The 24,510-nt window shown below is 38.2% G+C and overlaps 2 protein-coding genes across 10 annotated transcripts in view; both read right to left on the reverse strand.

Annotated features, from left to right (window-relative positions):
- Window positions 1-556, reverse strand: part of CCDC88C (coiled-coil domain containing 88C) — a 103,580-nt gene extending 103,024 nt beyond the window's left edge. For both annotated transcript variants that reach the window (XM_045571934.1, XM_036411686.2), the window contains exon 1: window positions 331-556. In XM_045571934.1, the coding sequence (XP_045427890.1) occupies window positions 331-444 (114 nt within the window). In that variant the 5' untranslated portion in view covers window positions 445-556. The remainder of the gene's footprint in view (window positions 1-330) is intronic.
- Window positions 557-1,948: 1,392 nt separating this feature from the next.
- Window positions 1,949-24,510, reverse strand: part of PPP4R3A (protein phosphatase 4 regulatory subunit 3A) — a 48,648-nt gene continuing 26,086 nt past the window's right edge. For 4 of the 8 annotated variants that reach the window (XM_045571972.1, XM_036411687.2, XM_036411691.1 and 1 more), the window contains 9 exons: window positions 23,870-24,025; window positions 22,040-22,171; window positions 21,837-21,939; window positions 19,692-19,850; window positions 14,069-14,238; window positions 12,839-12,981; window positions 11,990-12,180; window positions 11,334-11,560; window positions 7,956-8,671 (listed from right to left, as the gene is read on the reverse strand). In XM_045571972.1, the coding sequence (XP_045427928.1) occupies window positions 8,561-8,671; window positions 11,334-11,560; window positions 11,990-12,180; window positions 12,839-12,981; window positions 14,069-14,238; window positions 19,692-19,850; window positions 21,837-21,939; window positions 22,040-22,171; window positions 23,870-24,025 (1,392 nt within the window). In that variant the 3' untranslated portion in view covers window positions 7,956-8,560. Of the gene's footprint in view, window positions 2,387-2,487; window positions 2,583-7,955; window positions 8,672-11,333; window positions 11,561-11,989; window positions 12,181-12,838; window positions 12,982-14,068; window positions 14,239-19,691; window positions 19,851-21,836; window positions 21,940-22,039; window positions 22,172-23,869; window positions 24,026-24,510 lie in introns of those variants that run through there. The other 4 variants (XM_036411688.2, XM_036411690.2, XM_036411689.2 and 1 more) reach the window with 4 other exon arrangements.

A 24,510-nucleotide genomic window follows, 5' to 3' on the forward strand; every position in this document is an offset into this window, starting at 1 on the left:
ACTACACGAGGAGACGCTGGGGAAGTGAGTCCCTTTCCCGAGTGGTACAGCCGCAGGGACCGGGGCGACCACTCGGACCCGGTCCGCTCGGGCAGCGGCGGCCGGAGCCCCGGCGGCGGGAACAGGTGCAGCCGCTCCCGGGGCGGGGAGCGCGCGCCGCTCCGGAGTTGGAACCGGCTCGGGGCCCCGGGACACGGACCCCGACTCCATCCCGGAGCACCTGCTAAGACACCCCGAGACGCGGGGCTGGCCGGGGCCGGCGTGGGGCGCCCGCAGGCGGCGGGAGAGCGGCCGGGGCACTAACAATGGGCGGGAGCGGGGCGCACTCACCCAGGTCACCAGCGGGCTCTGCAGGAAGAGCTCCATGAGCTCCGACACCGTCACGTCCACCCGGAGGCTCCCCGCGTCCTCGCCGCGCCCGTCGTCCCCGCTCCCCGAGTCCATGGCGCCGCGTGCACGGAGCGGCTCCGGCGGCGGCGGCCCGGGGCTCGCGCCGGGAGACAAAGGCGGGGCGCGGGCCCGCGTTCCACGGCGGCGGCGGCGGCGGCGGCGGCACCGCTCCCCGCCCGGGGCCAGGGGAGGGGAGGGAGGGCCGGCCTCTGGGGAGGAACAATACGGCGGCCCCGCCCCTCGGCAGCCCCCGGCGGCCGGGGCGCCGCCTCGCGGTGCTCGGACCCGGGTCCGGCTCCCGCTGAGCCGAGTGGGACTGGGCTGGGCTGGGCGCGGGGCGGGGGCGGGGGCGGGGGCGGCGGCCCGCACGGGCGCGGCGGCGGGTGGGTTCTGTGAGGCGGGCGGTTCCGTGAGGCGGCCCCGCACGTGGGTTCGCCGCGCTCGGCCTCCGCGCGCTCCGGGCCCAGCACGTGGCGCCTCCCTGCGCACGCGCGTGCGTCTCCGTGGAGCCCCGGCGGAGCCCTCCCCCTAACCCCCCCCAGAGCGCGCGGGCCCCGGCCCCCGCCCCCGCCGCGCCTCCTCGGTGCGTGCGGGGCGCCGCGCCGTCCTGCCTCCCGCGGTCGCCCCCGCCTGGCCGGCCCTGAGACTGCGGGCCCCGGGCAGGTGCGGGGAGCCGCGGCCCCCCTGGCGCCGGTGATGGGAGAGCCAAGCCCGCGCCTCACTCGCCGGGGTGGGTCTCTCAGGCAGGCGGGGTGCAGGCCCGGAGGTTAGAGGAGGAAAGTTGGAGGTCCAGCGCTCGCCAGCCTTTCGGACCACAGGAGCGTGACCTCTTTCTCTCCTGGGCCGTCGGCCTTCTAGAAGTTCCTTTAGGAAGCCGGTAATGTGGCCACATGGACCGGGGCCAGGCCCAGCTGTGACACCACTTCCCCTGCCCCCAGTACCACTGCCGCTTGGCCAGAGAGGAGCCCAATTCCGGATTTCAAACTGGGGGACATAGCAGCAGCTTGGTGGCAAGCGACAGGAAAAAGGACAAGGGCCCCCACTGAAGGGGGGGAAAGGACAAGGGCCCCCACCAGTCTTCCCGGCTCAAACAGCTGCAGCAGACCCGAGTTCCTGCCCTTCTTTGCCGCCTTACCATAATTCAGTCATGCAAAGCACCTTATATGATTTAACTAATCTAAGTGTCACGTGTTACCCCACCAGTGCGGGGTTGGCCTGAAGCGCCTACCAAGCTAGGCAAAGTATACAAGAGGCCCTAAATGGCTGCCAGTGGTTAGTAATTTGAAGTTGGCGGCTGTCAAGTGTGAGGGTTGCGGCACCTGCCGGTGAGATGTCGCATTGCAGCCGAGTTTTTGTCGCCCCTTCTTGGAACTGGCAAGGAGGTGTGTGGTCCCAGGAGCCTAATGGGCAGTTAGGGTTTCCTAAAGAGAAGGTGCGGAAGTCAGAGTGACAAAAAAGAAAGTGGGGGACTGCGCAGGAACTAAAAACTTCGAGTCTATGTGGTTTCCTTGTGCACCAGAAATTCAGTAATTCCTTAATTCAACAGTTTTGTAAAATTGGTTAGAAAATGGGTAGAAGTTGTATCCACACTCATCTTTATTTAGGCGGCCTGTTCTGTAAAGTAAGGGATGCCTGTATGGCCAGAATTCTTTTTCACATTGACCCCAACTCTTGGAAGAGGAGGAAGGGATTTTTTTTTTTTTTTTGTACCATCATACATGCATAGGACAAAAGCTTTCTACCAGTCTGTAGTGAGACTTCCTACCGTGGTGAGACAATTTGTCCCTGGTTGACAGTCCCTAGGCTGCAGCCAGGTCAGGAATTTGTTTTGGGGTCAGATAGCTGCTGTTTCTTGATTCATGATCATCAATATTTCAGTTCAGCTGGAGTCTCTACCTCACATTCAGAAGGAGCTGACTCAGCATCCTTTACTTGGTAAACAGAATGGTGCCCACGTGTTGGAAGGTTTCAAACAGCAGGATGACCAGGACAAGTTCTTTGAGAGAGGAAGGTAGAGGGAGAGAGAGAAAGATCAATGAGAAACATTGCACACTCCCTACCAGGCATGGAGCCGGAAACCCAGGCACATGCCTTGGCTTGGAATTGAACCAGCAACCTCCTGGTGCACAGGTTGATACTCAACTGAGTCACACTAGCCAAGGCGACAAGTTACCTCTTAAGTCACTTAATCCCTAAAATCAGAAAATCATTTTCCCTATGACTATAATTTTGAGGTTGAAAGTAATGCATGTAAAAGGGTTTATAATCATCTTTCTCACCTTCTCCCTCTTCTACCACTACTTTAATAATTATTTCCCCCTAAGTCTCTATCCAGTTGGGGTATACACTTTAGGGAACACACACACAGATCATATACTAATCACTAAGCAATGGCCCTCCATCCCACCTACCCTGTCCACCTTTACATAAAATAAAATTTCTCTGCTTTATATGTTGCTTCCTAAACAGCAGTATTGTAATTTTAATCTTCATTCTGATAAAGGAATTTTTACCCCTCTCAGTGTAAGCTAATGGCATCTCTGTTATGTGATAGCTTAAATTATTTGTACAAGTTGAGGGAGAGAGGAATGACTATTAATGTGTCCTTGTATTTTTTGTTATAATGAGCATATATTATTTTTATAATTTTGTTAAAATACACATAAAATTTACCATTATAGCCATTTTGAGGTTCATTGATATTAAATACATTCACATTGTGCAGTTATCATCCCCATGTTTTCATTGAATAAATCGAACTCTATACCTATTAAACAGTAACTCCCATTCTCCAGCCCCTGGCAAAACAGCTCCCCCCCTCAATTCTACTTTGTCTTTATAATTTTGACTATTCCATAATACCTCATGTGAGTGGAAACATGCAGTATTTATCTTTTTATGAATGGCTTACTTAATTTAACCCAATGTCCTCAAGGTTCATCTATGTTGTAACATTTGTAAACAGCAGACCAAAGATAAGTGGTCTGTGAAACCTATAGCTCATGGCTAGGTTCAGTGATGAAAGGGTCTGTACTTATCTATAAGACCTATGACCAGAGGTGTAAGAGGTGCTGTAGCCCAGGACAAATAGAACAGGAAGGCTTAAGTAAGGACTGCAGTTGTTGAGTCAAATTAATTTCCTGAACCCAAAATAACCTCTGTTCATGCTATTACCTTAAAACACAGTGGTACAAAGGACAGAAATCTCAAGTCCTCCCTTTATATCCACCAGAGAGAACTTTGTGGTCAAGAATGAATCAGTTAGGGGTGGAATACAGTGTATAGATGGATATGTGGTAGAGCTGTGCACCTTAAATCTGTTTTGTTGACCAGTTATCACTCCATAAATCCAATTAAAATATGAATCACTTTTTTAAGTAAATTTTAATTTTTCACCTGAGGATATACATTCATTTCAGAGAAGGGAGAAATACTGTGAGAGACATCCATTGGTTGCCTCCCATATGCGCCCCAACCTGGGATCAAACACACAACCTAGGTATGTGCCCTGACTGGGAATTGAACCACTTTTTGGTGTACGGGATGATGCTCCAACCAACTGAGCCATTGGGCCAGGTCTTAATTAACTTTGTTAATTAAGGCCATCAGCTAAGACTTTCCCAGTCTGTATATTCTGTGTGCATGTTACTCAGTCTTTTGACCATTCATCCAGTGAACATTTGGAGACCCATTTGTGGGCTTGTGTCATACTAGGTACTAGGAATACATAGTTGAAAGGCTGTAACATACCCTTCCTTCAAGGAACATCTCTGAACATTGGAAGGTGAATAGGACTTCATCATCAGGTAAGGCAGGGAAAGCATTGAGAGGGGCACACAAGTTAGTCTTTTGGGGCTTAGGATGATTGTGTTAGGGATATACAAGCAATGTGGCCTGGCTAGTGATTGGGAAGATTGGTACCCAAGGTGCAATCCTAGCATTTAAGGGAAAAAAGGAGCCATGAAGAGATAAAGTCATGAATGTTAAAGCACATGGTACAATAGAAGTCAAGAGAAAGAGATCAAGGAGATAGTAGTAAATGCCGCAGAAGTAATAATAAGGATGGGAAGGTGTCTACTGAGTTGGCAGGTAGGGTGTGACCTACACCAGGCAGTTTTTTGGGTGGTGGGAATAGGAATAAGCAAAACAAAAACCCATTTAGCATCACGTTGAAGAAATCACTATTCACTGAGCCCATGGAATAACACCTAGAAAATAAAAAAAGTCAAGTTGTCTCCAATCAGTGCTATTTTAGGGAACAAGACATCTGACTCCAGTAGTTAAGACATTTATCTCTGAAGAAAGGCTAACAGTTTCATTATGAAGAGCCAAGAAGCATTAAGGCCAAGCAGAGAAAAATCAAAGTGATTTAGCAATTGGGTATCACTCATGCAGATGATTGCCCCATTGCGTTATGCGTCTCACTGTTCCAGTATAATGGAAGACAATAACCCATCCCTTAAACCTTTTTAATAATCCTCTTGTTCCAAATGTCATGACAGTTAATGTAGCGTTGTAAGAATTTTTTAATGCTTTTTAATTTTATTTTTAGAGACAGAGGAAGGGAGGAGAAACACAGAGAGGAATATCAGCAATCGGCTGCTTCCTATACACACCTCTACTGGCGATTGAGCCTGCAATCCAGGCATGTGCCCTGACTGGGAAGCAAGCCAGCAACCTTTTGGTCCCTGGGCCTTTGCTCAACCACTGAGGAACACAGGCAAATGAGATTTTGATGGTCCTGCTTCCTTCCAAAGTTCTAAACAAAGTTTTTTATGGTAAATACTAGAAATTATAGACCATTTGAAAAGTTTTCTACTTTAAGAAATCGTCCGGTTTAAACTTGCTGTTCTAAGTAGAGGCTGTTGCTTAAATTAAGAACAGAACCAGGAAGAATATTTCCCCCTGCTCTATGCCTCTCCATTTCCAAATTCACAAAAATTAACTTGCAAATTGAAATTCCTGGGGACAAAGAGCAGGATCTGAATACAATCAGGCAGGGAAAAACCATCAGGCTTCATCCTGTAAAAAAAAAAAAAAAATTAAAATGCCCGGGTAGCATTTCTGGACAGCTCAGGATGTCAAGGTGTTTCCTGTAGCAATTACACATCCTTTTCAGAAATCATTTGGTAATCACTCTGAGTTTTTTTTATTTTAAGCATTACAAATGAGAAGAACCAGTATCACTAAAATGGAAAATAATCTATTCACATCATTATATTTATATCAATTACCAAGACATTATCTATGCTTAAGAGCATGGACTTTTGAGTCAGATGGAACTGTGGCAATTCAAGTGTTATTTCTAGCTAATAGTCTTTTTGCTACTGTATTTTTGGACCATAAGACGCACTTTTCCCCCCCCAGAAGTGGGGGGAAAAAGTCCCTGCGTCTTATGGTCCAAATATAGCCTACACATGTACTTTAAAAAAAAAGTTTTTTTACTTGCCCGGCTCTGTGTGGTCTCTGTGTGCTTGCCCGGCTCTAAAATGGTTCTAAATGCTGCTGTTTACTTTACAGGGTTGATTACATGTGTTTATGACTGTGATGTTGGGTTTTAATGCACATAAAATATTTCAGGACATTATTTGTTTCAGAATCTTTTTTTCTTCATTTCCCTTCTCTAAAAACTGGTGCATCTTATGGTCCGGAGCGTCTTATGGTCCGAAAAATACGGTAATTTATTGCTAAGTCTTCCTAAATGAAATGACAAGCTATTTTAGACTTCATTTTTCCTATTATAGCAACTTGTGTTAAGTTTCTGCTTCAGTAACCATCATCACTAAACAAACAACAATCCATCAATTAAAGGGCATCTCTTACATGTCCAAGGCCATAGGATCTTTGTAAGAAATTTAGTATACACCATAATTGATGAAGGCAAAACCAAGAATGCTCTACCTAAGAATGTTCAGAATACAAAGGCAAGTAAGTATTCCAGGAGTCAGAAAGGTATGTTTAAACTGTATCTTTAGCCTTGGCAGGTGTTGCTCAGTGATTGGAGTGTTGACCTGAGCCGTGAAGGGTCTTGGGTTCAATTCTTAGCCAAGGACACTTACCTTGGTTGCAGGTTAGATCCTGGCCCCAGGGAGAGCACAACCAATTTCCACCCCACCTCCCTTCCACACTCTCTATAAAAATCAATAGGAAAAAGTAGCCTGGGTTGAGAATTAACAAAACAGATGCAAAGTTAACTCAATTTGTGTTCCAGAAAGACATCCTGCCTGGGGTTTTTACAAACCTACATGATGCCACCAGAGCCAATATGCTATTGCAGCATTCAATGTTGTGATAAAAAGACCAAAAAAGACACAAAACAAAAAAACAACCAGAAAACGAAAGCTAAGTTCTTAAACAAACAAATAAATAATAAGCTGTACGCTTAAAGCATAAACATTTCACATGGTACTTTAATTTCCCATGGTACATAATATAATTAACTTAGATCCTATTAGGTTTTTCTTATCTTTATTTGCAAGATAAGTGGATATAACTTCAATTATTAATAGCCAGAACTTATGACTCAGAAGTAACCCTATACTATAGTGAAATATACTTAAACTCTTCTATTTAATTAACAAATTTTCAATTAGCTAAAAATAAAACTCTCCTCATGAGTTCAGCATATTTTGCTTTCTGGCTTTCCACTCAGCTATTCAATATAACCTTATTTTTGGTACCACAAATTAGAATTTACTAAAGACCAAAGCAAAAGAAAAGCTTAGAAGCACACAGTGCTTAATTAAAACAGTATCCTTTCCTGGATATGAATTTTTACTCACATTTGCAAATATATTCTTCAGTAAGTTCTAAAATCTTCACTTAAAGTGAGAGTATGTGGAATTGAGATATTTATTTTCACTTTAGCACACCTAAGACAATAAAAAGAACCTATCACATTTAAAAAAACTGTTTAAAAGGTACTAGAGCTGATGGTCCTCTGGCCAGGTATTAATATAGGAACCACCACTACCAACTCCAACTGGTATTCCAAAGGGAGTAGTTTAAAAAAGAAAAGAAAAGAAACATACAACTAATACAATTTCTATTACTCTTCACTTTTCTTTTTATTATTCAAGTCAAATGTTAATTTTTAAATCATCCATCCTCAATTTTTATTTAATGTACCGTCATTTTCCCAAGATATGAAGTTTCAGAATCTCTTTGGAATACTAATGTCACTGTTCTAGGTTTAACAAAACTGTTGAAAGTTTAAATTCCACTCTATTTCCCTGAATTCTCAAGACAGTTGCTGATGTAAATTTTAATATAAAATATTTAGTCACAAAATAGTATTGCTTTTGTATGCACATAGTTGTAAGATTACTTTGCTTTTGTCAATAAAAACTATACCATCTTTCATAAAACTCTAAACAAATTAAGAACTGTGATGTAGAACAAAAATTACACATGGTAAAACAGGTACCAGCACAACGTTAGGTTATATTACATAAAAAAAAGTTTTAATGGTCCCAAATATATATATTCAACTAAGCATACACTCAGGGGAGCAAAAAATCAAAACCAAAATAAAACAAAAAAATTATGACACAAATGACCACATCTAGAATTCCACTCAATCTTTAATCAAGTAGAGACAAATCCCCACTTTTAAAAAAATCTGCAGTTCGAAGGGCAAAGGGAACAGATAAAAAAGAGGAAATTTTATATTCGCCCCTCCCCCATAGGTTTTCCAAACCTGTTGTAACTTGACTAAAATGTTCAGAATGTATGGTTTTAAAGGCAGGTCTCTTTATACAAAGAAACTGCTGGCATTCTTAACTAGTGAAGAATTATGGCTGAAAAGCCTATTCTTCTGAGTCCCAAACATGGTCCGACAAAACATATTCTGATTGTAGCAACTGACCAGTCAATCCAGAATTCCACTTACAAAACCCCTGCCCTGTTGGCTTTATGTTTCCATTTCCTTCCCTGAGAAAAGGGCAATGTGTGGTCCAAGCTGGAGAGCTCAAGGCTTGCATCTTTCCCCTAGTGTGTAATATCCCCTCCTTCTGCTTCATTGAGTTGGCACTTGATGAGCAGAGGTCAAGTGTGCGAGGCTGATCTGTCAGTCATTCACAAGAGACCACTGCTTTGTTGTGAATTTTGTAGGGGATAGGGGTAGAAGAACCAGTTTTTTTCAACAGGTACTGATTGTAGGCAGTTGTCATTATGACTCAAACTTTGCTTTCTTTGACAATGGTAGCATGTCTTCCTTGTCTTCATCCTCATCATCATCCTCATCATCATCAGGATAATCTACCAGACCCACGAGGCCTCCCTGTTCAAAAACAAGGATTATTTAAAAACAAAAAAACAAAACACACATATTTTCAATATCTAAAGATAAAGGACATAGAACCCCACCCCCATCTCAATATACAATCATGGTATTTCTGGGTAGTGAGATTATATATAACTGAAAATTCATTATTTTTATATATTTCCTAAATTTTCCAGAGTAAAATATAAAATTCTTAGTAGTTTTGAATCCTAGTAAATCACCCAGGAGATAAAAACATTAATGACTAAATTTAAAATGTTAATGTTAACAATGCACTACAGTTTTTTAAGTCAAGTTTATATAGTATATCAAAATAATCAACAAGATTAAACAGACCACTGGAAATGATGTTCACAGACTATCAAACATTAGGAAAGCGATTCAGCTCTGTCCCCTCCCCATCATTTCATCTGAACTTCAGAGTCCTGCTTACCAGAAACCACTGAAGCTCACTTATTTAGGTAGAGGATGGGTGGTTGAGATTCCAACAGTTCTTGCCTGGAGCCTATCCCTTTATCTCACATTCACTTTTAGCCCTTAGGGATCTCCTGCTCACATAAGGGGAAGATCATGTATGTGTTGATGGGCATTATATTTCTGATTTAGATCAATGAATCCCAAATGCCAGTCTGTTATACTAATCCAGAGCAGCATAAAGCATCCAAAAGAATTGATATTCATTGTGTGAATCTGTCTTTCCTACATTTTTGGTGTTAAAATTTTGATCCTTTTTTAAAAATGAAATGTTACTAATAAATGGTTTACTCCTTTTTATTAACTTTGCTTGACAAAATAAAGTTAGAAGTGTCTATCGGGTCTAGTAATAATTAATGTCGTTTTTAAACATTCGTTTAAAATCTTGCTTGGCGTTGACTTGTATTGACATAACCTTCAAACACGTGGTATCTACAGAACGTGTGAAGTGCAATTAGCAAGTTTTGCTTGAAAAAGTTTGTGTTTGGTTTGGTTTTTGTTGCAAAACTAGGGCTAAGATGATGGCGGATGAAGAGCATATTCGGCACTGCATGCTTTACGAGTTCCAATTAGGAAGAAAAGCAAGTGAGGCTGCAAAAAACATCTGTAGTGCTCTTGGTCAAGATGCAGTTAGCGCCAGAAAATGCCAGCGTTGGTTTGAGAAATTTCGCGAGGGAAATTTTTCGTTAAGATGACAAGAGTGGTCGAGGCCGTGTGTCCAATTTTGATCAAGAAGCTCTTCAAGCTCTTTTGGTGCAAAATCCTCAAATTACCCAACAAGAGCTTGCGACAACTTTAAATTGTTCACAAAAAACAATTTCCAATTAATTGCGTGCACTTGGCAAAGTCCAAAAGTTTGGAAAATGGGTTCCTCATGAGTTGACCGACAACAACTGTAATCAAAGAGTCACAATTTGCAGTTCGCTCCTCTCTCGTCAAAACTGTTTGCCGTTTTTAGAGCAAATTGTTACCGGAGATGAAGAATGGGTGCTATACGTTAATTTGAAAAGGCGGCCTCAATGGTTGGACAAAAATGAGGCTCTGCAGCCCACGCCAAAACCTGACTTGCATGCGAAAAAAATGATGTTGTGTGTTTGGTGGAATTTTAAAGGAATTCTTCATTATGAACTTTTACCATCTAACCAAACCATTACAAATGCAGTGTATAGTGCCCAATTGGAAAGGTTAGCCCAAGCTTTAAGAGAAAAAGAACCCGCGCTGATTAATCGGAAGGGCGTAATTCTTCACCACGATAACGCACGACCGCATACTGCAAGAATCACTGCTGAAAAACTGCGCCAGTTGGAATGGGAAGTTCTCCCTCAACCTGCATATTCTCCTGATATTGCCCCTTCCGATTACCATTTGTTTCGTTCTTTGCAAAACTTTCTTCTTGGAAAAAAATTTAATAATGAAGAATGCCTCAAAAATGCATTGACCGAATTTTTTGCATCAAAATCACAAGAATTTTACAACAGAGGGATTAAAATGCTTCCTGAGTGTTGGGCACAAGTAGTAGAAAACAACGGCAACTATATTGTTGATTAAATTTTGTTGTATTGTTTAAATAAATTCGATTTAAAAAAAAGTATTAGAAAACGACATTAATTATTACTAGACCTAATAGATATTTAGATTATCTTTTCCCCACAAAGTCTTTATCTTGGTATTAATTGGGAAAGTTGATATATATTAAAAAAAAGTAACTTAACCCAGCCCGCATGGCTCAGTAGTTGAAAGTCGACCTAAGAACCAGGAGTCCAGGGTTCGATTCCTATCAGAGCACATGACTGGGTTTCGGGCTCAATCCCCAGTGTAAGGTGTGCAGGAGGCAGCTGATCAATGACTCTCTCTAATCATTGTTTCTATCTCTCTCTCCCTCTCCATTCGTCTCTGAAATCAATAAAAGTATTTATAATTTAAAAATAAAAAAATAACCTAAACTTTTAAATCCCTGTAAATGTTTTGACATATACAAATCTGAACCTGAGGTTCTAAACTGCAAATTACCAAAATTACAAGAAAAAAAAAGTTCAGAAAATTCTCAACTTAGCTAAGTTCAAGTGATGATAAGAGAATGATTCTCTAGTTCACAAATTTAAATCAGTTCCAAAAGCAAGCAATTGTCACAAAAATTACTGTTGAGAAAGCTTAAATTAGATAGGCCTGGGAGTCAAAAGTGTACCTTGGTAGTAATAGCTGCCGTCTGAGACGTATTTTTAGGGACAGATCCAGGAGATCCTGGAGACCCTGGGGATCCAGGCGACCCTGGGGACCCAGGCAGGTTTGTTGCAGGTGACTGGCTGGTGAGGTTAGTCTTTGTCCCACTAGAGAGGGAAAGCTTGAAACTTGGGCTCTGCCGGCCGGAAAGATTGGTTTTCAGAAGTACCTCCTTTTCCTCACTTTCTTTTACTAAAAATAAGAATGTTGTCAATAGTTGTCAAACATAATCATCTTTAAAAATCTCCCAAATGAGGATTCACTAAAATAGTTTACTCCTCTGCTAGGGAGAAACACTGAAGATCAATCTCTGAACAAAACTTATTTAGCAAAATACTAAACATCATTACCACTGAATTTTTATTACTGAGAAGGAATGAAACCTTCAGTATCATTTTCAGTGTTTCTACCCTTTTTGAAATATTTTCTCCTTACTTAAAATTAAGAAAATTTAGTTTATGCTTTCACAACAGAGCTATCAATTCACTCTTATAAGCAACATCTTCAAAATCTATATTGCCATATACACAAATCAGATACTAATCATAGTGTCACAAATTAAGAATAAACTTAGGGTGAGAAAGACTTCATATCTCCTTGTTCATCTCCTTTTCAACATACATTTCTTCCTTTCCATGAATTTACTTATTGGATCCATAATATCATCGTCATTTTTAGCTTTGTCAGATGGAGACACTACAGCTTCTCCATCTTCCATGTCATCTTCATCTGTGTTGAACCACATCTCCTCTTCATCTTCGAGTGTTCTGGCATCTCTTCGATATCTATGATTCCTCAGAATGGATCGCATACTATGAGTAAAGAGAAGATAGAGTAAACAGACTGATAAAAACTTAACTAGATATTCTTCAAGTATTATTCTGAATTAGATATAGTGTTAATAGATAATGGGATAAAACAGATTTATACAATCAAGACTGACGAAAACAGATTTCACCCAACATGTAATTTAAAAACACACTGCCATATCTAGTATTATCTAGTGGAATCAAACTTCCTATTATCAAAATTATACTATTACAGATCAGCTATTAAACATAACATTAGGAATTAAGCTATAATTTATTATTGTAAATACAGCATAAGTATGTGAATTCAGGTATTTAGGATAAGGTACAAGATTTCTTAAAATAATTTGTAACTTTAAAGTAATTCAAAGCAAGTAAAATAATATTTTGGTTTGTCTGGAGACATAAAGCCTCAATGCTACATTAGTGGCATGCTTTTCTTTTTCATTTTCTAGCTTGATATAAGCTTGAGGAAGAGCCCACAGATCAAATCCACCTACACCTCTTCAGGAAAACACTTACACTGACCATTACATAGAACACTATCACTGTGGTCACTAGCTGCTGTTAACTCCCCCCCTTCCAATCCAAAAAGCAAAATAAGAGCCATTGCCCTACAACTTGTCACTGAATGAAAAGGTTCAAATATGAGGTAACTTACCTGTCAAGTTTGGGATTATCTTGCCTTTCTCTTTGTTGTTCAAATCTCAACTTTAATCCTTTAAATGTCTGTACATAATCTACATCTTCCAGTGCTTTCCAGTAATTTTCAATGACATGAGCAGTCAATGATTTTATATCTTCCTATAAAAAAAAAGAAAAAATGAGATGAAATGCTATTTTAGGAAGACATGACTTCCTTGTCCTGAACTGACAAACCTACCCAAAATAGTTTAACTTCATTAAATTATACTACTTTAGAGATCATCAAACAATGAAAATGGACATACCATATTGGGTACTTCAGTAGTCCCCAATTTTTGGTGTACCTCAGCATTATCTGTGGGTCTTTCCAAAATAAATGCCCAGGTACCATCCCTAGATGATTCCTACTCAGTATATTTGGGGTAGGATCTGGGCGTATTTTAAATCATACTCAAGTGCTGGAGGTGGATGGTGGTAATGGTTGCACAACAATGTGAACACACTTAAAGCCACTGAATTATATACTTAGAAATGGTTAAAATGGCAAATTTTATATTATATATAATTTACCATAATTTTTAAAAAAGCATCCACAGATAATTCTAACACACACCAATATTTGAGAAACACTAACCTAATATATTATTAAAGAATGAAGTAGAGTTTATTATGAAATTACTCTTTAGAAATATATGGGAGAGCCCTGGCCAGTGTGGCTCAGTTGGCTGAGAGTTGTCCCATGCACCAAAAGGTTGCCAGTTCAATTCTTGGTCAGGGTATATGCCCAGGTTGCGGCCTTGGTCCCCAGTAGGGAGGGGCCAAGCAGGAGGCAGCCAATTGATATTTCTCTCTCTTCCTTTCCATTCCTTTCTCGCTCCAAAATCAATAAAAACATATTAAAATAGACAAAAGTTTAGGGAAAAAAATAAAAGATATATGTGGGAGAAAGTAAGTTTAACAAAAACACATCCAAATAATAATCAAATATTACTCTCTTAAAATGATTTCCGTGACAGTATTAAAGCAGTTTTCAAACTATCCTACAAAAAGGAATCATAGCTGCGGAGAGAGATTATTTTGGTTTTTATTAGTTTAAATTGAATCTCTCACAAGCTTTTGGTAACACACGTTTTCTTTTTAAAAATTACCTTAAAATATAATTATCTCAAGCCAAAGTACCAATAATGCAGATTAAAGTTCCTGAATAATTAAAACCAAAACCTAACTAAAAAAGTAGAGAACCTACCACTCTAATAAATTCAAACATCTCTATTATGGCAGAGTTCATCAGATTGTAGCGAGATCCATTGTTGAGAAATGCTTTGACTACTGGTTCAAACAAAAAACTTTTCATTATGTAGCGGTTGTAAAACTCATCTTTTAATCCAATAATCTTTCTCTTAAAACGAAGAGCACCTGAAATGAAGAGGCATTATTCAAATTATATACCACACTTCCATATTTTAGACTTACAAAAACAACTGTCTAACATATATAATTCTTCGAGCAGTGATGATACTGCTTCCAGAACCTAAAGATAAGGATTATAAAAGGGTTATCAGAAAAATGTATTCTAAGAGTAGTGTGTGTCATCATAGAACACAAGTCTTAGAGAGCCAGAAAAATTCTGGAAGTTACTAATGACTAAAATGTACTTTACACCTGACACAGGAGCTAAGATAGAGCTAATGAATGAATTAACCTACCATTAAGATGAGAATCTAAATATATCCTTTTATATACATAGTCAAAAACAACAGAAAAACCATTGTTTTATTAGGGCAATCCACTGGTATAATTTGACCATTATTTTTTAACACTTTATTATTTTGCATCAGAATAGATGGTTGCATTGGTTTATTTGTGGGCGTGCTTGTAGAAATGCTATAAAACCACAAAAATCTGCATGACCCAAAATTTGCCTTCCTATATTTTAGAATTTAGAGGATGTTGTTTTTAAAATGTGGTCCTCTATGCTTATTGCAGCGAGTATGCTTTTTAAATTTTTTCATAGTTTTTCTTTTTTACAATTAATTAGGCTTTAACTTACAGATTAAAAGGTATATTTACATCTTGAGGTATGGGGAGTTAAGTCACCATTCGTCAAGATCCAAATATACACAGACAGCTAGACTTCAACAAAGCCCTCTTTACCTAGATGGAATTATCAGTAAGTTAATGCCCCAGTTATTGTAAACAGTTCAAAAAAGCATACTCACTTCATGCAGTCACATCGTCTTCGGTTGGCAAGATTAAATATTGTGTTTGTATTTTGGTTTCTTTGGAGATCATGGAAGTGGCTCGTTAAATTGCCAATTTGTTATTAATCAAGTCCTTCATGAGCAGGTAGCCAGGCAACCATGCTGACACGGTTTCTGGGTGGGAAGGCAGAGGAGTAAAGCAGCTCAATTTTTCTTTCGTTGGCAGAAAAGAGGTGCACAAGTGAATGCCCAATCAGGTACAGTTGATTATAAACTGCCTTAACAATCCAACTTAAAGAGTGTTTCTTTCTAAAGAGACACTCTGGGCAGGGAATTTCAAAGTAGTTTATATAATAGCAATTGCATTTTATTTTTTAAACTAATGAATATTTTCAAATACATAAGCATGGTGAAATAAGACATTTTATACAATAAGAGGCATCTTTCTGTGTTTTAAGTCAAACCAGAACAAGGGTTTATTTTCCCAAAACAATGGTTTTAGAGTTTGGTTTTTCTTTTAATATTACTAGACAAATGAACTTAGTAAGGCAGTTCCATATGTGAGAATAAAAATCAATACTTTAGAGCTCATGCTACTACGGCCAAATTTTAAGCTTTCAGTAATTGAGGCAAGAGCTACTAAGAATTGGTACTCCAACTTTGCAGGCCTTGTGGAGACTTGTGTCCTACCATAACACACACTAGCTGAACCCTGTGGTCTGCATGCAGTTCCTAGGTTAGTGACAAGCAGCTCCCTTCCTAGAATTCACTAAGACTAAGGGTCTGCAGATAGCACATATAGAAGATAGTACTAATGGTCTTTTTGTTTTGCTCATTTCCATTTTCCCTCATTTATTTTTATCAAAACCTGTATTGTTTCCACTCAAACCTTTCCCCAAAAAGAAACCTGCATCAAAAATATCCAACCACTATTTTTTGCTGTTAAATAAAAATTGCTTTCAAAAATTTACCAGTGAGTTCTGAGAAGTCAAGTTGCTCAATGAGGTTTTAGCGAAAGCTTTTGGGACATGTCAAATTGACATAACCATAAGATTTTCAATGTAAAGTGCACTCTACTTCCACTCACACCTTTAGCCTTCATTATTAACAGGCCAGAAATCTTTTGTGCTTAGTTTTAATCATCTCTAAAACAAGTAATCCATCTTTACCTTATACAACATGAGATTTCATGTAATAAGTTTGAGACTTTATGCCTCCTGTGTAATTAAATGGTAGCTGAATAAAAGCACCTCCAACAAAATTATCTCATTACCCTTATAAATTTCCATATTTTCAACAAAAATACACACAACATAAAAGCATGACCTAGAAAGCTACAATGTAAGATTCCAAGAATCCTGAAGAGGCAAAGAATTAAGACTGCTCTTACTAGAGTGTGTTAGTGTGTGTGTGTATATGTACATATCTCTAACCTATATTTGAAAGTATTGCTGATCTCAGCTACAGACTTGATTAGTTGTCTTTAAATATGATAAAAGTATACTAATTAAGCAGCTGCAGATATTAAAAAATGGAAAGTTCCCCGAGTCCCCAAATTGTTTACACTTAAACATTCATTTATAAATATATATATTTTTAAAATATATTTTATTGATTTTTTTACAGGGAGGAAGGGAGAGAGATAGCTAGAAACATCGATGAGAGAGAAACATCGACCAGCCGCCTCTTGCACACCCCCTACCGGGGATGTGCCCGCAACCAATGTACATGCCCTTGACCGCAATTGAACCTGGGACCCTTCAGTCCGCAGACCGATGCTCTACCACTGAGCCAAACTGGCTTCGGCCATTCATTTATATTTTGTCCTTACAAGTATGCATCAAAATTTACTTATAAAACCCTCTCTTACAAACTATACCTAGCATTTTAATGTACTCCTTTCTCAGAAGACAAATAGCTAAAACTCATCTCAAATTTTATTTAGCTCTTTTAGAAATCCTTGATAAAAACTCCTGTATATGCAAAGCCAGTCCTAAAAAGCTCATTTCTACTGACTGGCATCTTCTTTCAGAAGCTACTTATATTTTCAGTACTGGGAAGACAGCCACACTGAGAATAAATTGAGGGTTAGGTTTGATAACTTCATTTGGAAAATATTAATAATAAAACATTCCAAAATTTATCTGGCAAGCTTACATTTCTTAACAGATAAACTTTCACTAATTTGCAATGATTCTCTTTATAGTTCTCATTAAATTATGAGACATTTTCTTTGCAATACTGCAAACCAAATGAGATGGAGAACTGAAGAGACCTTTCCTGCCATTCTTCTATGCACTTGTGTTCTACCTATTCCAAAACACTCACACACCACACTTTGCCACATTTGCACATGTTAACAGCATGTTCAAACAAGAATGTCACTCCCCCCCCATGACTAATAAATAGAAACTCAACTGAACTCTTCATGATCTGCCTTATTCACATAGAATAAACCATTTCCACTAAACACATCACAATATAGTGCTTATGATGATGTGTTTTGATTTTTATAGACTATCTCCTCCTAATAAACTGAATACAGGTTATAATCATCTTCATTTTCCCAGTCCCAGGTATATATCATACTTCTTCAAATCGAAGATGCCACTGATTGCAAAACTCTTTATCTTTTCTACTACTAAGAAAACAAATGAACAGAAAGAGCTACAGATCATGCCATTAACTGTTAAGACTTACCTTAATTTGAGAAATGATAAATGCATACAAATATTTATGTTAGAACAGTGGTCGCCAACTGGTGGTCTGTGGACCACTGGTGGTCTGAGGTCCGAAAGGTTGGTGACAGCTGGTTTAAAAAAACCTTTGGAGCAGTGGTCACCAACCAATGGTCCGCAGACCACTGGTGGTCCTTGTGGTCCGAAAGATTGTCGACCGCTGCCTTAGAATCAATGAACTATGGTAGTATTTATTAAATTTATTAAAATAAACTGATAAACTCATTTATTCAGTTGTTCCATTCCATCCCACCTGCTCACAAACTCCCTTTCCCACATTCAAACAAAACCTTCTATGGTGGACATAATTCAAAGAAGCATTCATTATAAACTCCCTCTCAACTTAGGTCTTGGGGCTCACTTTTGCTGTGATAGGTATACAAGGAAAATGCACTTTAATTTAAAAGCACTTTTCTCATGTGTAATAAGCTCATAAACATATGCAAAAGCAAAATAGAACCAAAATAATGAATTTATTTTTTCACTGTCCTTAGCAGTCTAGGTTAATGCCACCAATACTATTACTTCTGGTTGGAAAAAATGATCACTAAAGTAATATCAAAGGTTATGGATAATTAGCAGAAAGTAGCTGTACTAAATGTCTGAAAATTAAAAGATATATCTACTCTGTCCAGATGTATTCTCAATATATACAATGTGTACACAGGCCTGAAAAACTGGCAAGTGTAACAACTGTTATCCTGATAGAAAGTTTAATGAATTTTTTAGAAGGGAACCTATTTCTAATACAGAATAGATAAAAGATAAAATGTTGATAAAACAAATCAACAGCAGAAACATTCTTTATGTAATGTTTTTATAATTTAAGGAATTTTTTAAAAATTAAGGGAAAAATTTTTAAATGATGTTAAAAAAAAAAAAAGAGCAAAAAAGGGTCTATGACTGTGATGCCATTAACAATAACAACAAAACAACAAACTTACCTACAAACACCAAAGTGTAAGTTGTTACCAGATGTCTCTTAATGAGTCTCTAGGTACCCCTGAAATTGGCCTACCAACTTAACCAAAGAAGGCTGGCTGCTATATGATCAAGAATGGATTAACCTATTTCCAATACAGAAAAATGTTTTTTACTTCAATAAAGTAGGGTCTTAAGAACACAGTGAAAGTCAATTTTAGAGAACTGTGTAACCATAAACAATCTTGTTAAAAGACCTGTTGCTCTAAAAGAGTTAACAAGCCATTCCATAAAGGTGTACACAGGACAAAGTCTAGGCTTTGTGAGCCACTTATGGTCATATGGCCTCTCATCTTTTAACAACTCTTTAAAAACATAAACACCATTTTTCAGTTTGCCAGATGCACAGAAAAAGAACACAGGTCAGATTTTGCTACAATTGTCATCCTGCTCTAACATATGTGAGGTAACACAATATTATATGTCAGATACATTGCAATAAAGCTGGAGAAAAATTATTTGTGGAATTAAAAAATGGACCATCTGTATACATCTGTGCTAGGCATTCTGTAACTTAAGAATGTGCTTTGAGAACTCTGTTCTATTAGGTATAAATTTTCCAAATTATGAAAATAGTTTCTTCATGATTTTGAGACTATTATAGTATAACAAGAAGAATGCCTAATTCGTAATTAGTAATGCAATGCTAAGTTTGAAGAATGGTAACTGAGGTAAAATAATCTCAGGTGCCATCTCAATGATGGACTATAACACTTTATGGAATTATACTTTACAGATACACTTTAACCCTTTGCTGGATAGTAACTAGAATGAAGAAAGTCAGGACAATCAGCTGCTCAGAATTTGGCACAAAAACATAAACAGTGTAATTTAGTATTAACTCTCTTGTCATGAAATCAGTGAATATTTCTTCTTAGGCAATGAGACCTAAAAATACCAACAATATGATAATATACAGATAAGTAATTCTACCAGAAGCAACACTTACATAATGCCAAGAAAGCGTGCTTCGAGGCCATAAGCACTAGCACTCTCCGGAGGATGTCCTTATTAATAATGTAGTTCTTTATGTGATAGGTATGGTGCTCCACACAAAATGTTAACAATTCCAATACAAGTGCCAACAACTGGGCAGTCTGAAAATCATCTAAAATAAACAAAATATAATTTATATTTAATGGCTAATTTTCTTTTTCTCCCCAAATATAAGAACCTAAATTCCAATCAAGTAAAATTCCTTCCATTAACCCAAATATTTTAAAGTTAAGGAAAAAGAAAGTAAAATTCACTGAATGCCTACCACGTGCTAAGAACGATGCTTTACATTTTTTCTTACTTAATTTAAATAACTCCATGAGGAATTAGGTTTACAAGACCCAAGTCTTAAAAGTAAGTAAAGCAGAGATGGGATATAAATCTACTAGATCTGCTTTATTCCAAGTGCAAGAATGCTCTACCACATCTTAACACATCCCTCAGCATAGCATAGGAGGTCCTGCCAGACACTTCTAGTCTTTGGTGGAATTATTCTCTCTGCTTCTATGAATCAAGTGTGTTCTGCGCCTCCTTTATTATACATAATGAATCCATACTGAATTACAATGATTGGTTTATCTTCCTCACCAGGCAGTAAGCCTCTGGAAGTATTTTACTAATTTTTTTTTCAATTCCCCAATTAAGCCCCTAAAGATTACAGCACATACCTTTAAATGCTTGATGAGTTAAACATGTGGGTCTGGAAAAAAGCCTCAAACTTTACTTAGTAGGAATAAAGTAGGTAGGAGAAATGAGTGTATCTTGTTTCCAAGACTTGATTCCAAAGTCATTAAAGTAAGTTTAACATTTATTTTCTAATTGGTGCTGTAAGTTAAAATATTCTATACTGATAATTCATGACAAAATAATACAATTATTCTGAAAACTTCAATAAGGAATTTCCCAATGAAGAATCTACACCTTCTTTTCTTTTTTTTAAAATACATTTTATTGATATTTTACAGAGAGGAAGGGAGAGGGATAGTTTTAGAAACATAGATGAGAGAGAAACATCTATCAGCTGCCTCCTGCGCACCCCCTACAGGGGATGTGCCAGCAAACCAAGGTACATGCCCTTGGCTGGAATCAAACTTGGGACCTTTCAGTCTGCAGGCTGACGCTCTATCCACTGAGCCAAACCAGGTAGGGCAGAACCTACAACTTATTTCTAAATTAAAGAGACAAGCTAAAAGCTAAAGGAATAAAATGCAAAATAATAATCATGTTTTGACTAGAGGCCCAGTGCATGAAATTTGTGCACTTGGTGGGGGAGGGGAGGAAGAGTCCCTCAGCCTGGCCTGCAACCTCTCATAGTCAGAGAGCCCTTGGGAGATGTCTGACTCATGGCTTAGGCCCGCTGGGGAGCCATCATTGGACATCCTTAATGCAACTGTGGAGGTGCGAGAAGCTCCTGTCACCGCTGCCATGCTCACCAGCCTTGAGCCTGGCCTCTAAGCACAGTGGCGCTCCACCTATAGGAGTGCACTGACCACCAAGGGGCAGCTCCTGTGTTAAGTGTCTGCCCCCTGGTGGTCATTTCGCATCACAGCGACCAGTTGTTCCATTGTCTGGTTGATTTGCATATTAGCTTATTATAAATAGGATTCATCCTCAATGCAAATATAAATAGCTTAACAAATTTAGTACAAGCTTCGCTCTACTACACATCTGGTGAGTATAAATAACTTAACGTGACTTTTTTCATCTATTTTACCTATGTAAATGCCAACTGAAAACAAATATTGCTTTAACAAAAAATTGTTTTAAAATTATGAAGGCGCCCTGGCCAGATAGCTAGAGTTGATTAGAGCATTGTCATATAATACATCAAGATTGCGGATTCGATTGTGGACAAAAATCAACCAATGAGGGCATTGAACAATAAATGGAACAATAAATCTCTCCAGCGCCCTCCCTCCCCCATTAAAATAAAATTAAAAAATCCGAAAGCAATTATTTATTGTCTTTGACGTGTTATCTATAACATTTAAAGAAATTTTACTTTGAACACCTCTTTTGAAAACACATTAGACCTCTATGTTAATACCATGAGTTTAAGAATTCAAAAACCAAGAACTATCAATCTGCATTATCTTACCTTTACTAGGTTTGTCTTCTGTTGTATTTGCCAGTAAAGGAGCAGTGAGGACATGCATACAGTGTTTGTAGAAGAAACCCAGAAATTCAGTCTTTTCTGTTTTCTAAGGAACCAAAAACACTTTCATGAACTTTAACTGCATTGATTACTATCAGCAATAAACAATACACTAGTATGATAAACAGAAAAATAGCTGTGCTTACATTGGAAGTAGCTAACATGTTCTCTGGGTCAACTAAAGTTCGAAGCAGGCCCATAAGTTGGACTGCTCCTCCAAGTTCAGGGTCTGTATCACAAATCATATGTTCTATAATGAGGTTGATGAGCAAAATATCCTGGTGAGAAAAATACAATAAGGATCATTTATTATGGGGGAATGGAAAAAGCAAATACTATGACAAACTACAGCATTATAGCTAGCTCTAGCAATCTTGTTAACCTCAAACAAAATGAAATGATTGACTAACTTAACAGGTATATGGCAGTGTTTCCCTAAAATGTAGCACGGGCACATTACACTAAACCAAAATTAAAGTTTCTTTCTTTTTCTAGTATCCGTAAATCCCTCTGATCAAAGCAAAACAAAGTTTCAATTTGATGCTAATAATCTTTTCATCTCTTGATAACAAAATATCCTTCCCAAAGAAGGCAAATGGGCCTTAGGTTCATAACTTTAACAGTAAGAATGTTTAGCTAAAATTTATAATATTGTTCTACTTTCAATGCATTTTTATGGGATTCCTTCTATTCATGCAAAATGATATCTATATCTATATTCCATTTATGAAAACGATATAAACTTTCCATTTTAAGAAAAAAGTCAATTGGTACCTGAATGTCTGAAATTGGGGAAACAAGATTATAATATTTAGAGGAAAACACAGGAGAATAAATGTATTCTATAGATTCCAAATGTCACTATGACTGGTGTTCCTAGCATAAGGAGTAAATAAAAATTGAGGATTCAATGAGAAAATCCCTGCTCTTGCCTATATATACAATGATAGGACAAAAAAGAACATGCAGAAAGTATATGGAAATGATGATTATTAAGACTAGGAATTAAGAGACTAGGAATTAATGTGAGTAAACTACATTAATGTATCTTCAACAAGTGGGTTACAAGACCAATAAGAATAGCCTTTATTTTAATCTAGATATTTTGGCTTTCAAGATAGGTCTATTTTATAAAAGAAAATGGTAATATTCAACAGTACAAACTTGTACTTTTCTGTACCTACCCTGACATTACAATAAAAAAAACAACAACTCTAAATATAGGTTATTAGACAGTCTATTTCATTTTGACATCACAACACATTAATTAGGATCTTTTTAAAAGTAAAAGTTGATCATCTCATTTTGTAAAACTATGATAAAAGATCCACACAATTCCAACCTCAGAAGTTGAAGGCAGAACATCTTACAATAGTTTATTATTAAGAAAAAAATTACTTTCAAAGTTTTATGGGGGAAGAAGGGTGGAGGTGGGGGGGAATCAGAATCATTGCTTTATCTGAAAACAGAACAGAGCACATACATTTAGGGCTGTCACATATGCCACACACCATTTACGCTGGAGTGCCCTTCCCATTACCAGGATATATTCTCTCACTTACTTAAAATATGTATGTGTATGAACAAGACAACATCTTGTTCCCTATGGTTAGGTAAGGCACCCTAAATACTTTCCAAAGGAATGTGCTTCATTTCTTCATTCTTGATTTTGAGACTCAATCCCTAGCAAAGTCAATGTTTACCTAGGAAAGTTATTAATTCCACATACAGAAAACAATTTATTGATTAAATGATTTAAATATTACAGAAAGTTAACTTCAGAATAATCTAAAAAATTTTTAAAGAAATTTAAGTTGAGCATTAACAAACAACTGCTGTAGACACACTTTAAAACTGAGACAGTAGCCAATTTAGGGGGAAGAATAGCCATTTGATATGATGACTACACTTTTCCCAAACATTAACTATTTAAATCTTAAATAAATACAGTTACTGTTAGTGCAAATAATATTTACCTTGTTGGTTATTTTTTGCTCTGTTAACTTCTTACTTACATCATCATTCTGTTGTGCCTCCTGCATGACAAACTCTCGTACCATGGATGGATTATATTCAACCAAGTATGAGAATATATCAGTAGCAGCACTTCGCACCTGTGTATCATCCATGCCCTGCAGATAAAAAGAACTTATGTCTCCTATATTATAAAAATATGGAACAAAGGCTTCATAAATTCAAAACCTAACAAATTATAAGGAAACATTGCAACAAAAAAGAAGAAAATTCTGCTGCATGTAAAAATCCTTTTCCATGGATAAAGTTATACATTCTTTTTAAAAATATATATTTTGATTTTTTACAGAGAGGAAGGGAGAGAGATAGAGTTAAAAACACGCCCCCTACTGGGGATGTCCCCGCAACCAAGGTATGTGCCTTTGACTGGAATCGAACCTGGGACCTTTCAGTCAGCAGGCTGACACTCTATCCACTCTATAATTTGCCAAATCGGTTTTGGCAAATTATACTTTCTTTTATTTCTATTTACTTTTCTACTTTAACATGTCATCTAATAGGCTGCAAAGTTAACACATTATTATTAAAAACTAGAGGCTTGATGCATGAAAATTCATGCAAGAGTTGGCCTTCTTTCCCTAGC

This window comes from Pipistrellus kuhlii, unplaced genomic scaffold (assembly GCF_014108245.1).
Source record: "Pipistrellus kuhlii isolate mPipKuh1 unplaced genomic scaffold, mPipKuh1.p scaffold_m20_p_41, whole genome shotgun sequence".
In the NCBI taxonomy this organism is placed as follows: Eukaryota; Metazoa; Chordata; class Mammalia; order Chiroptera; family Vespertilionidae; genus Pipistrellus; species Pipistrellus kuhlii.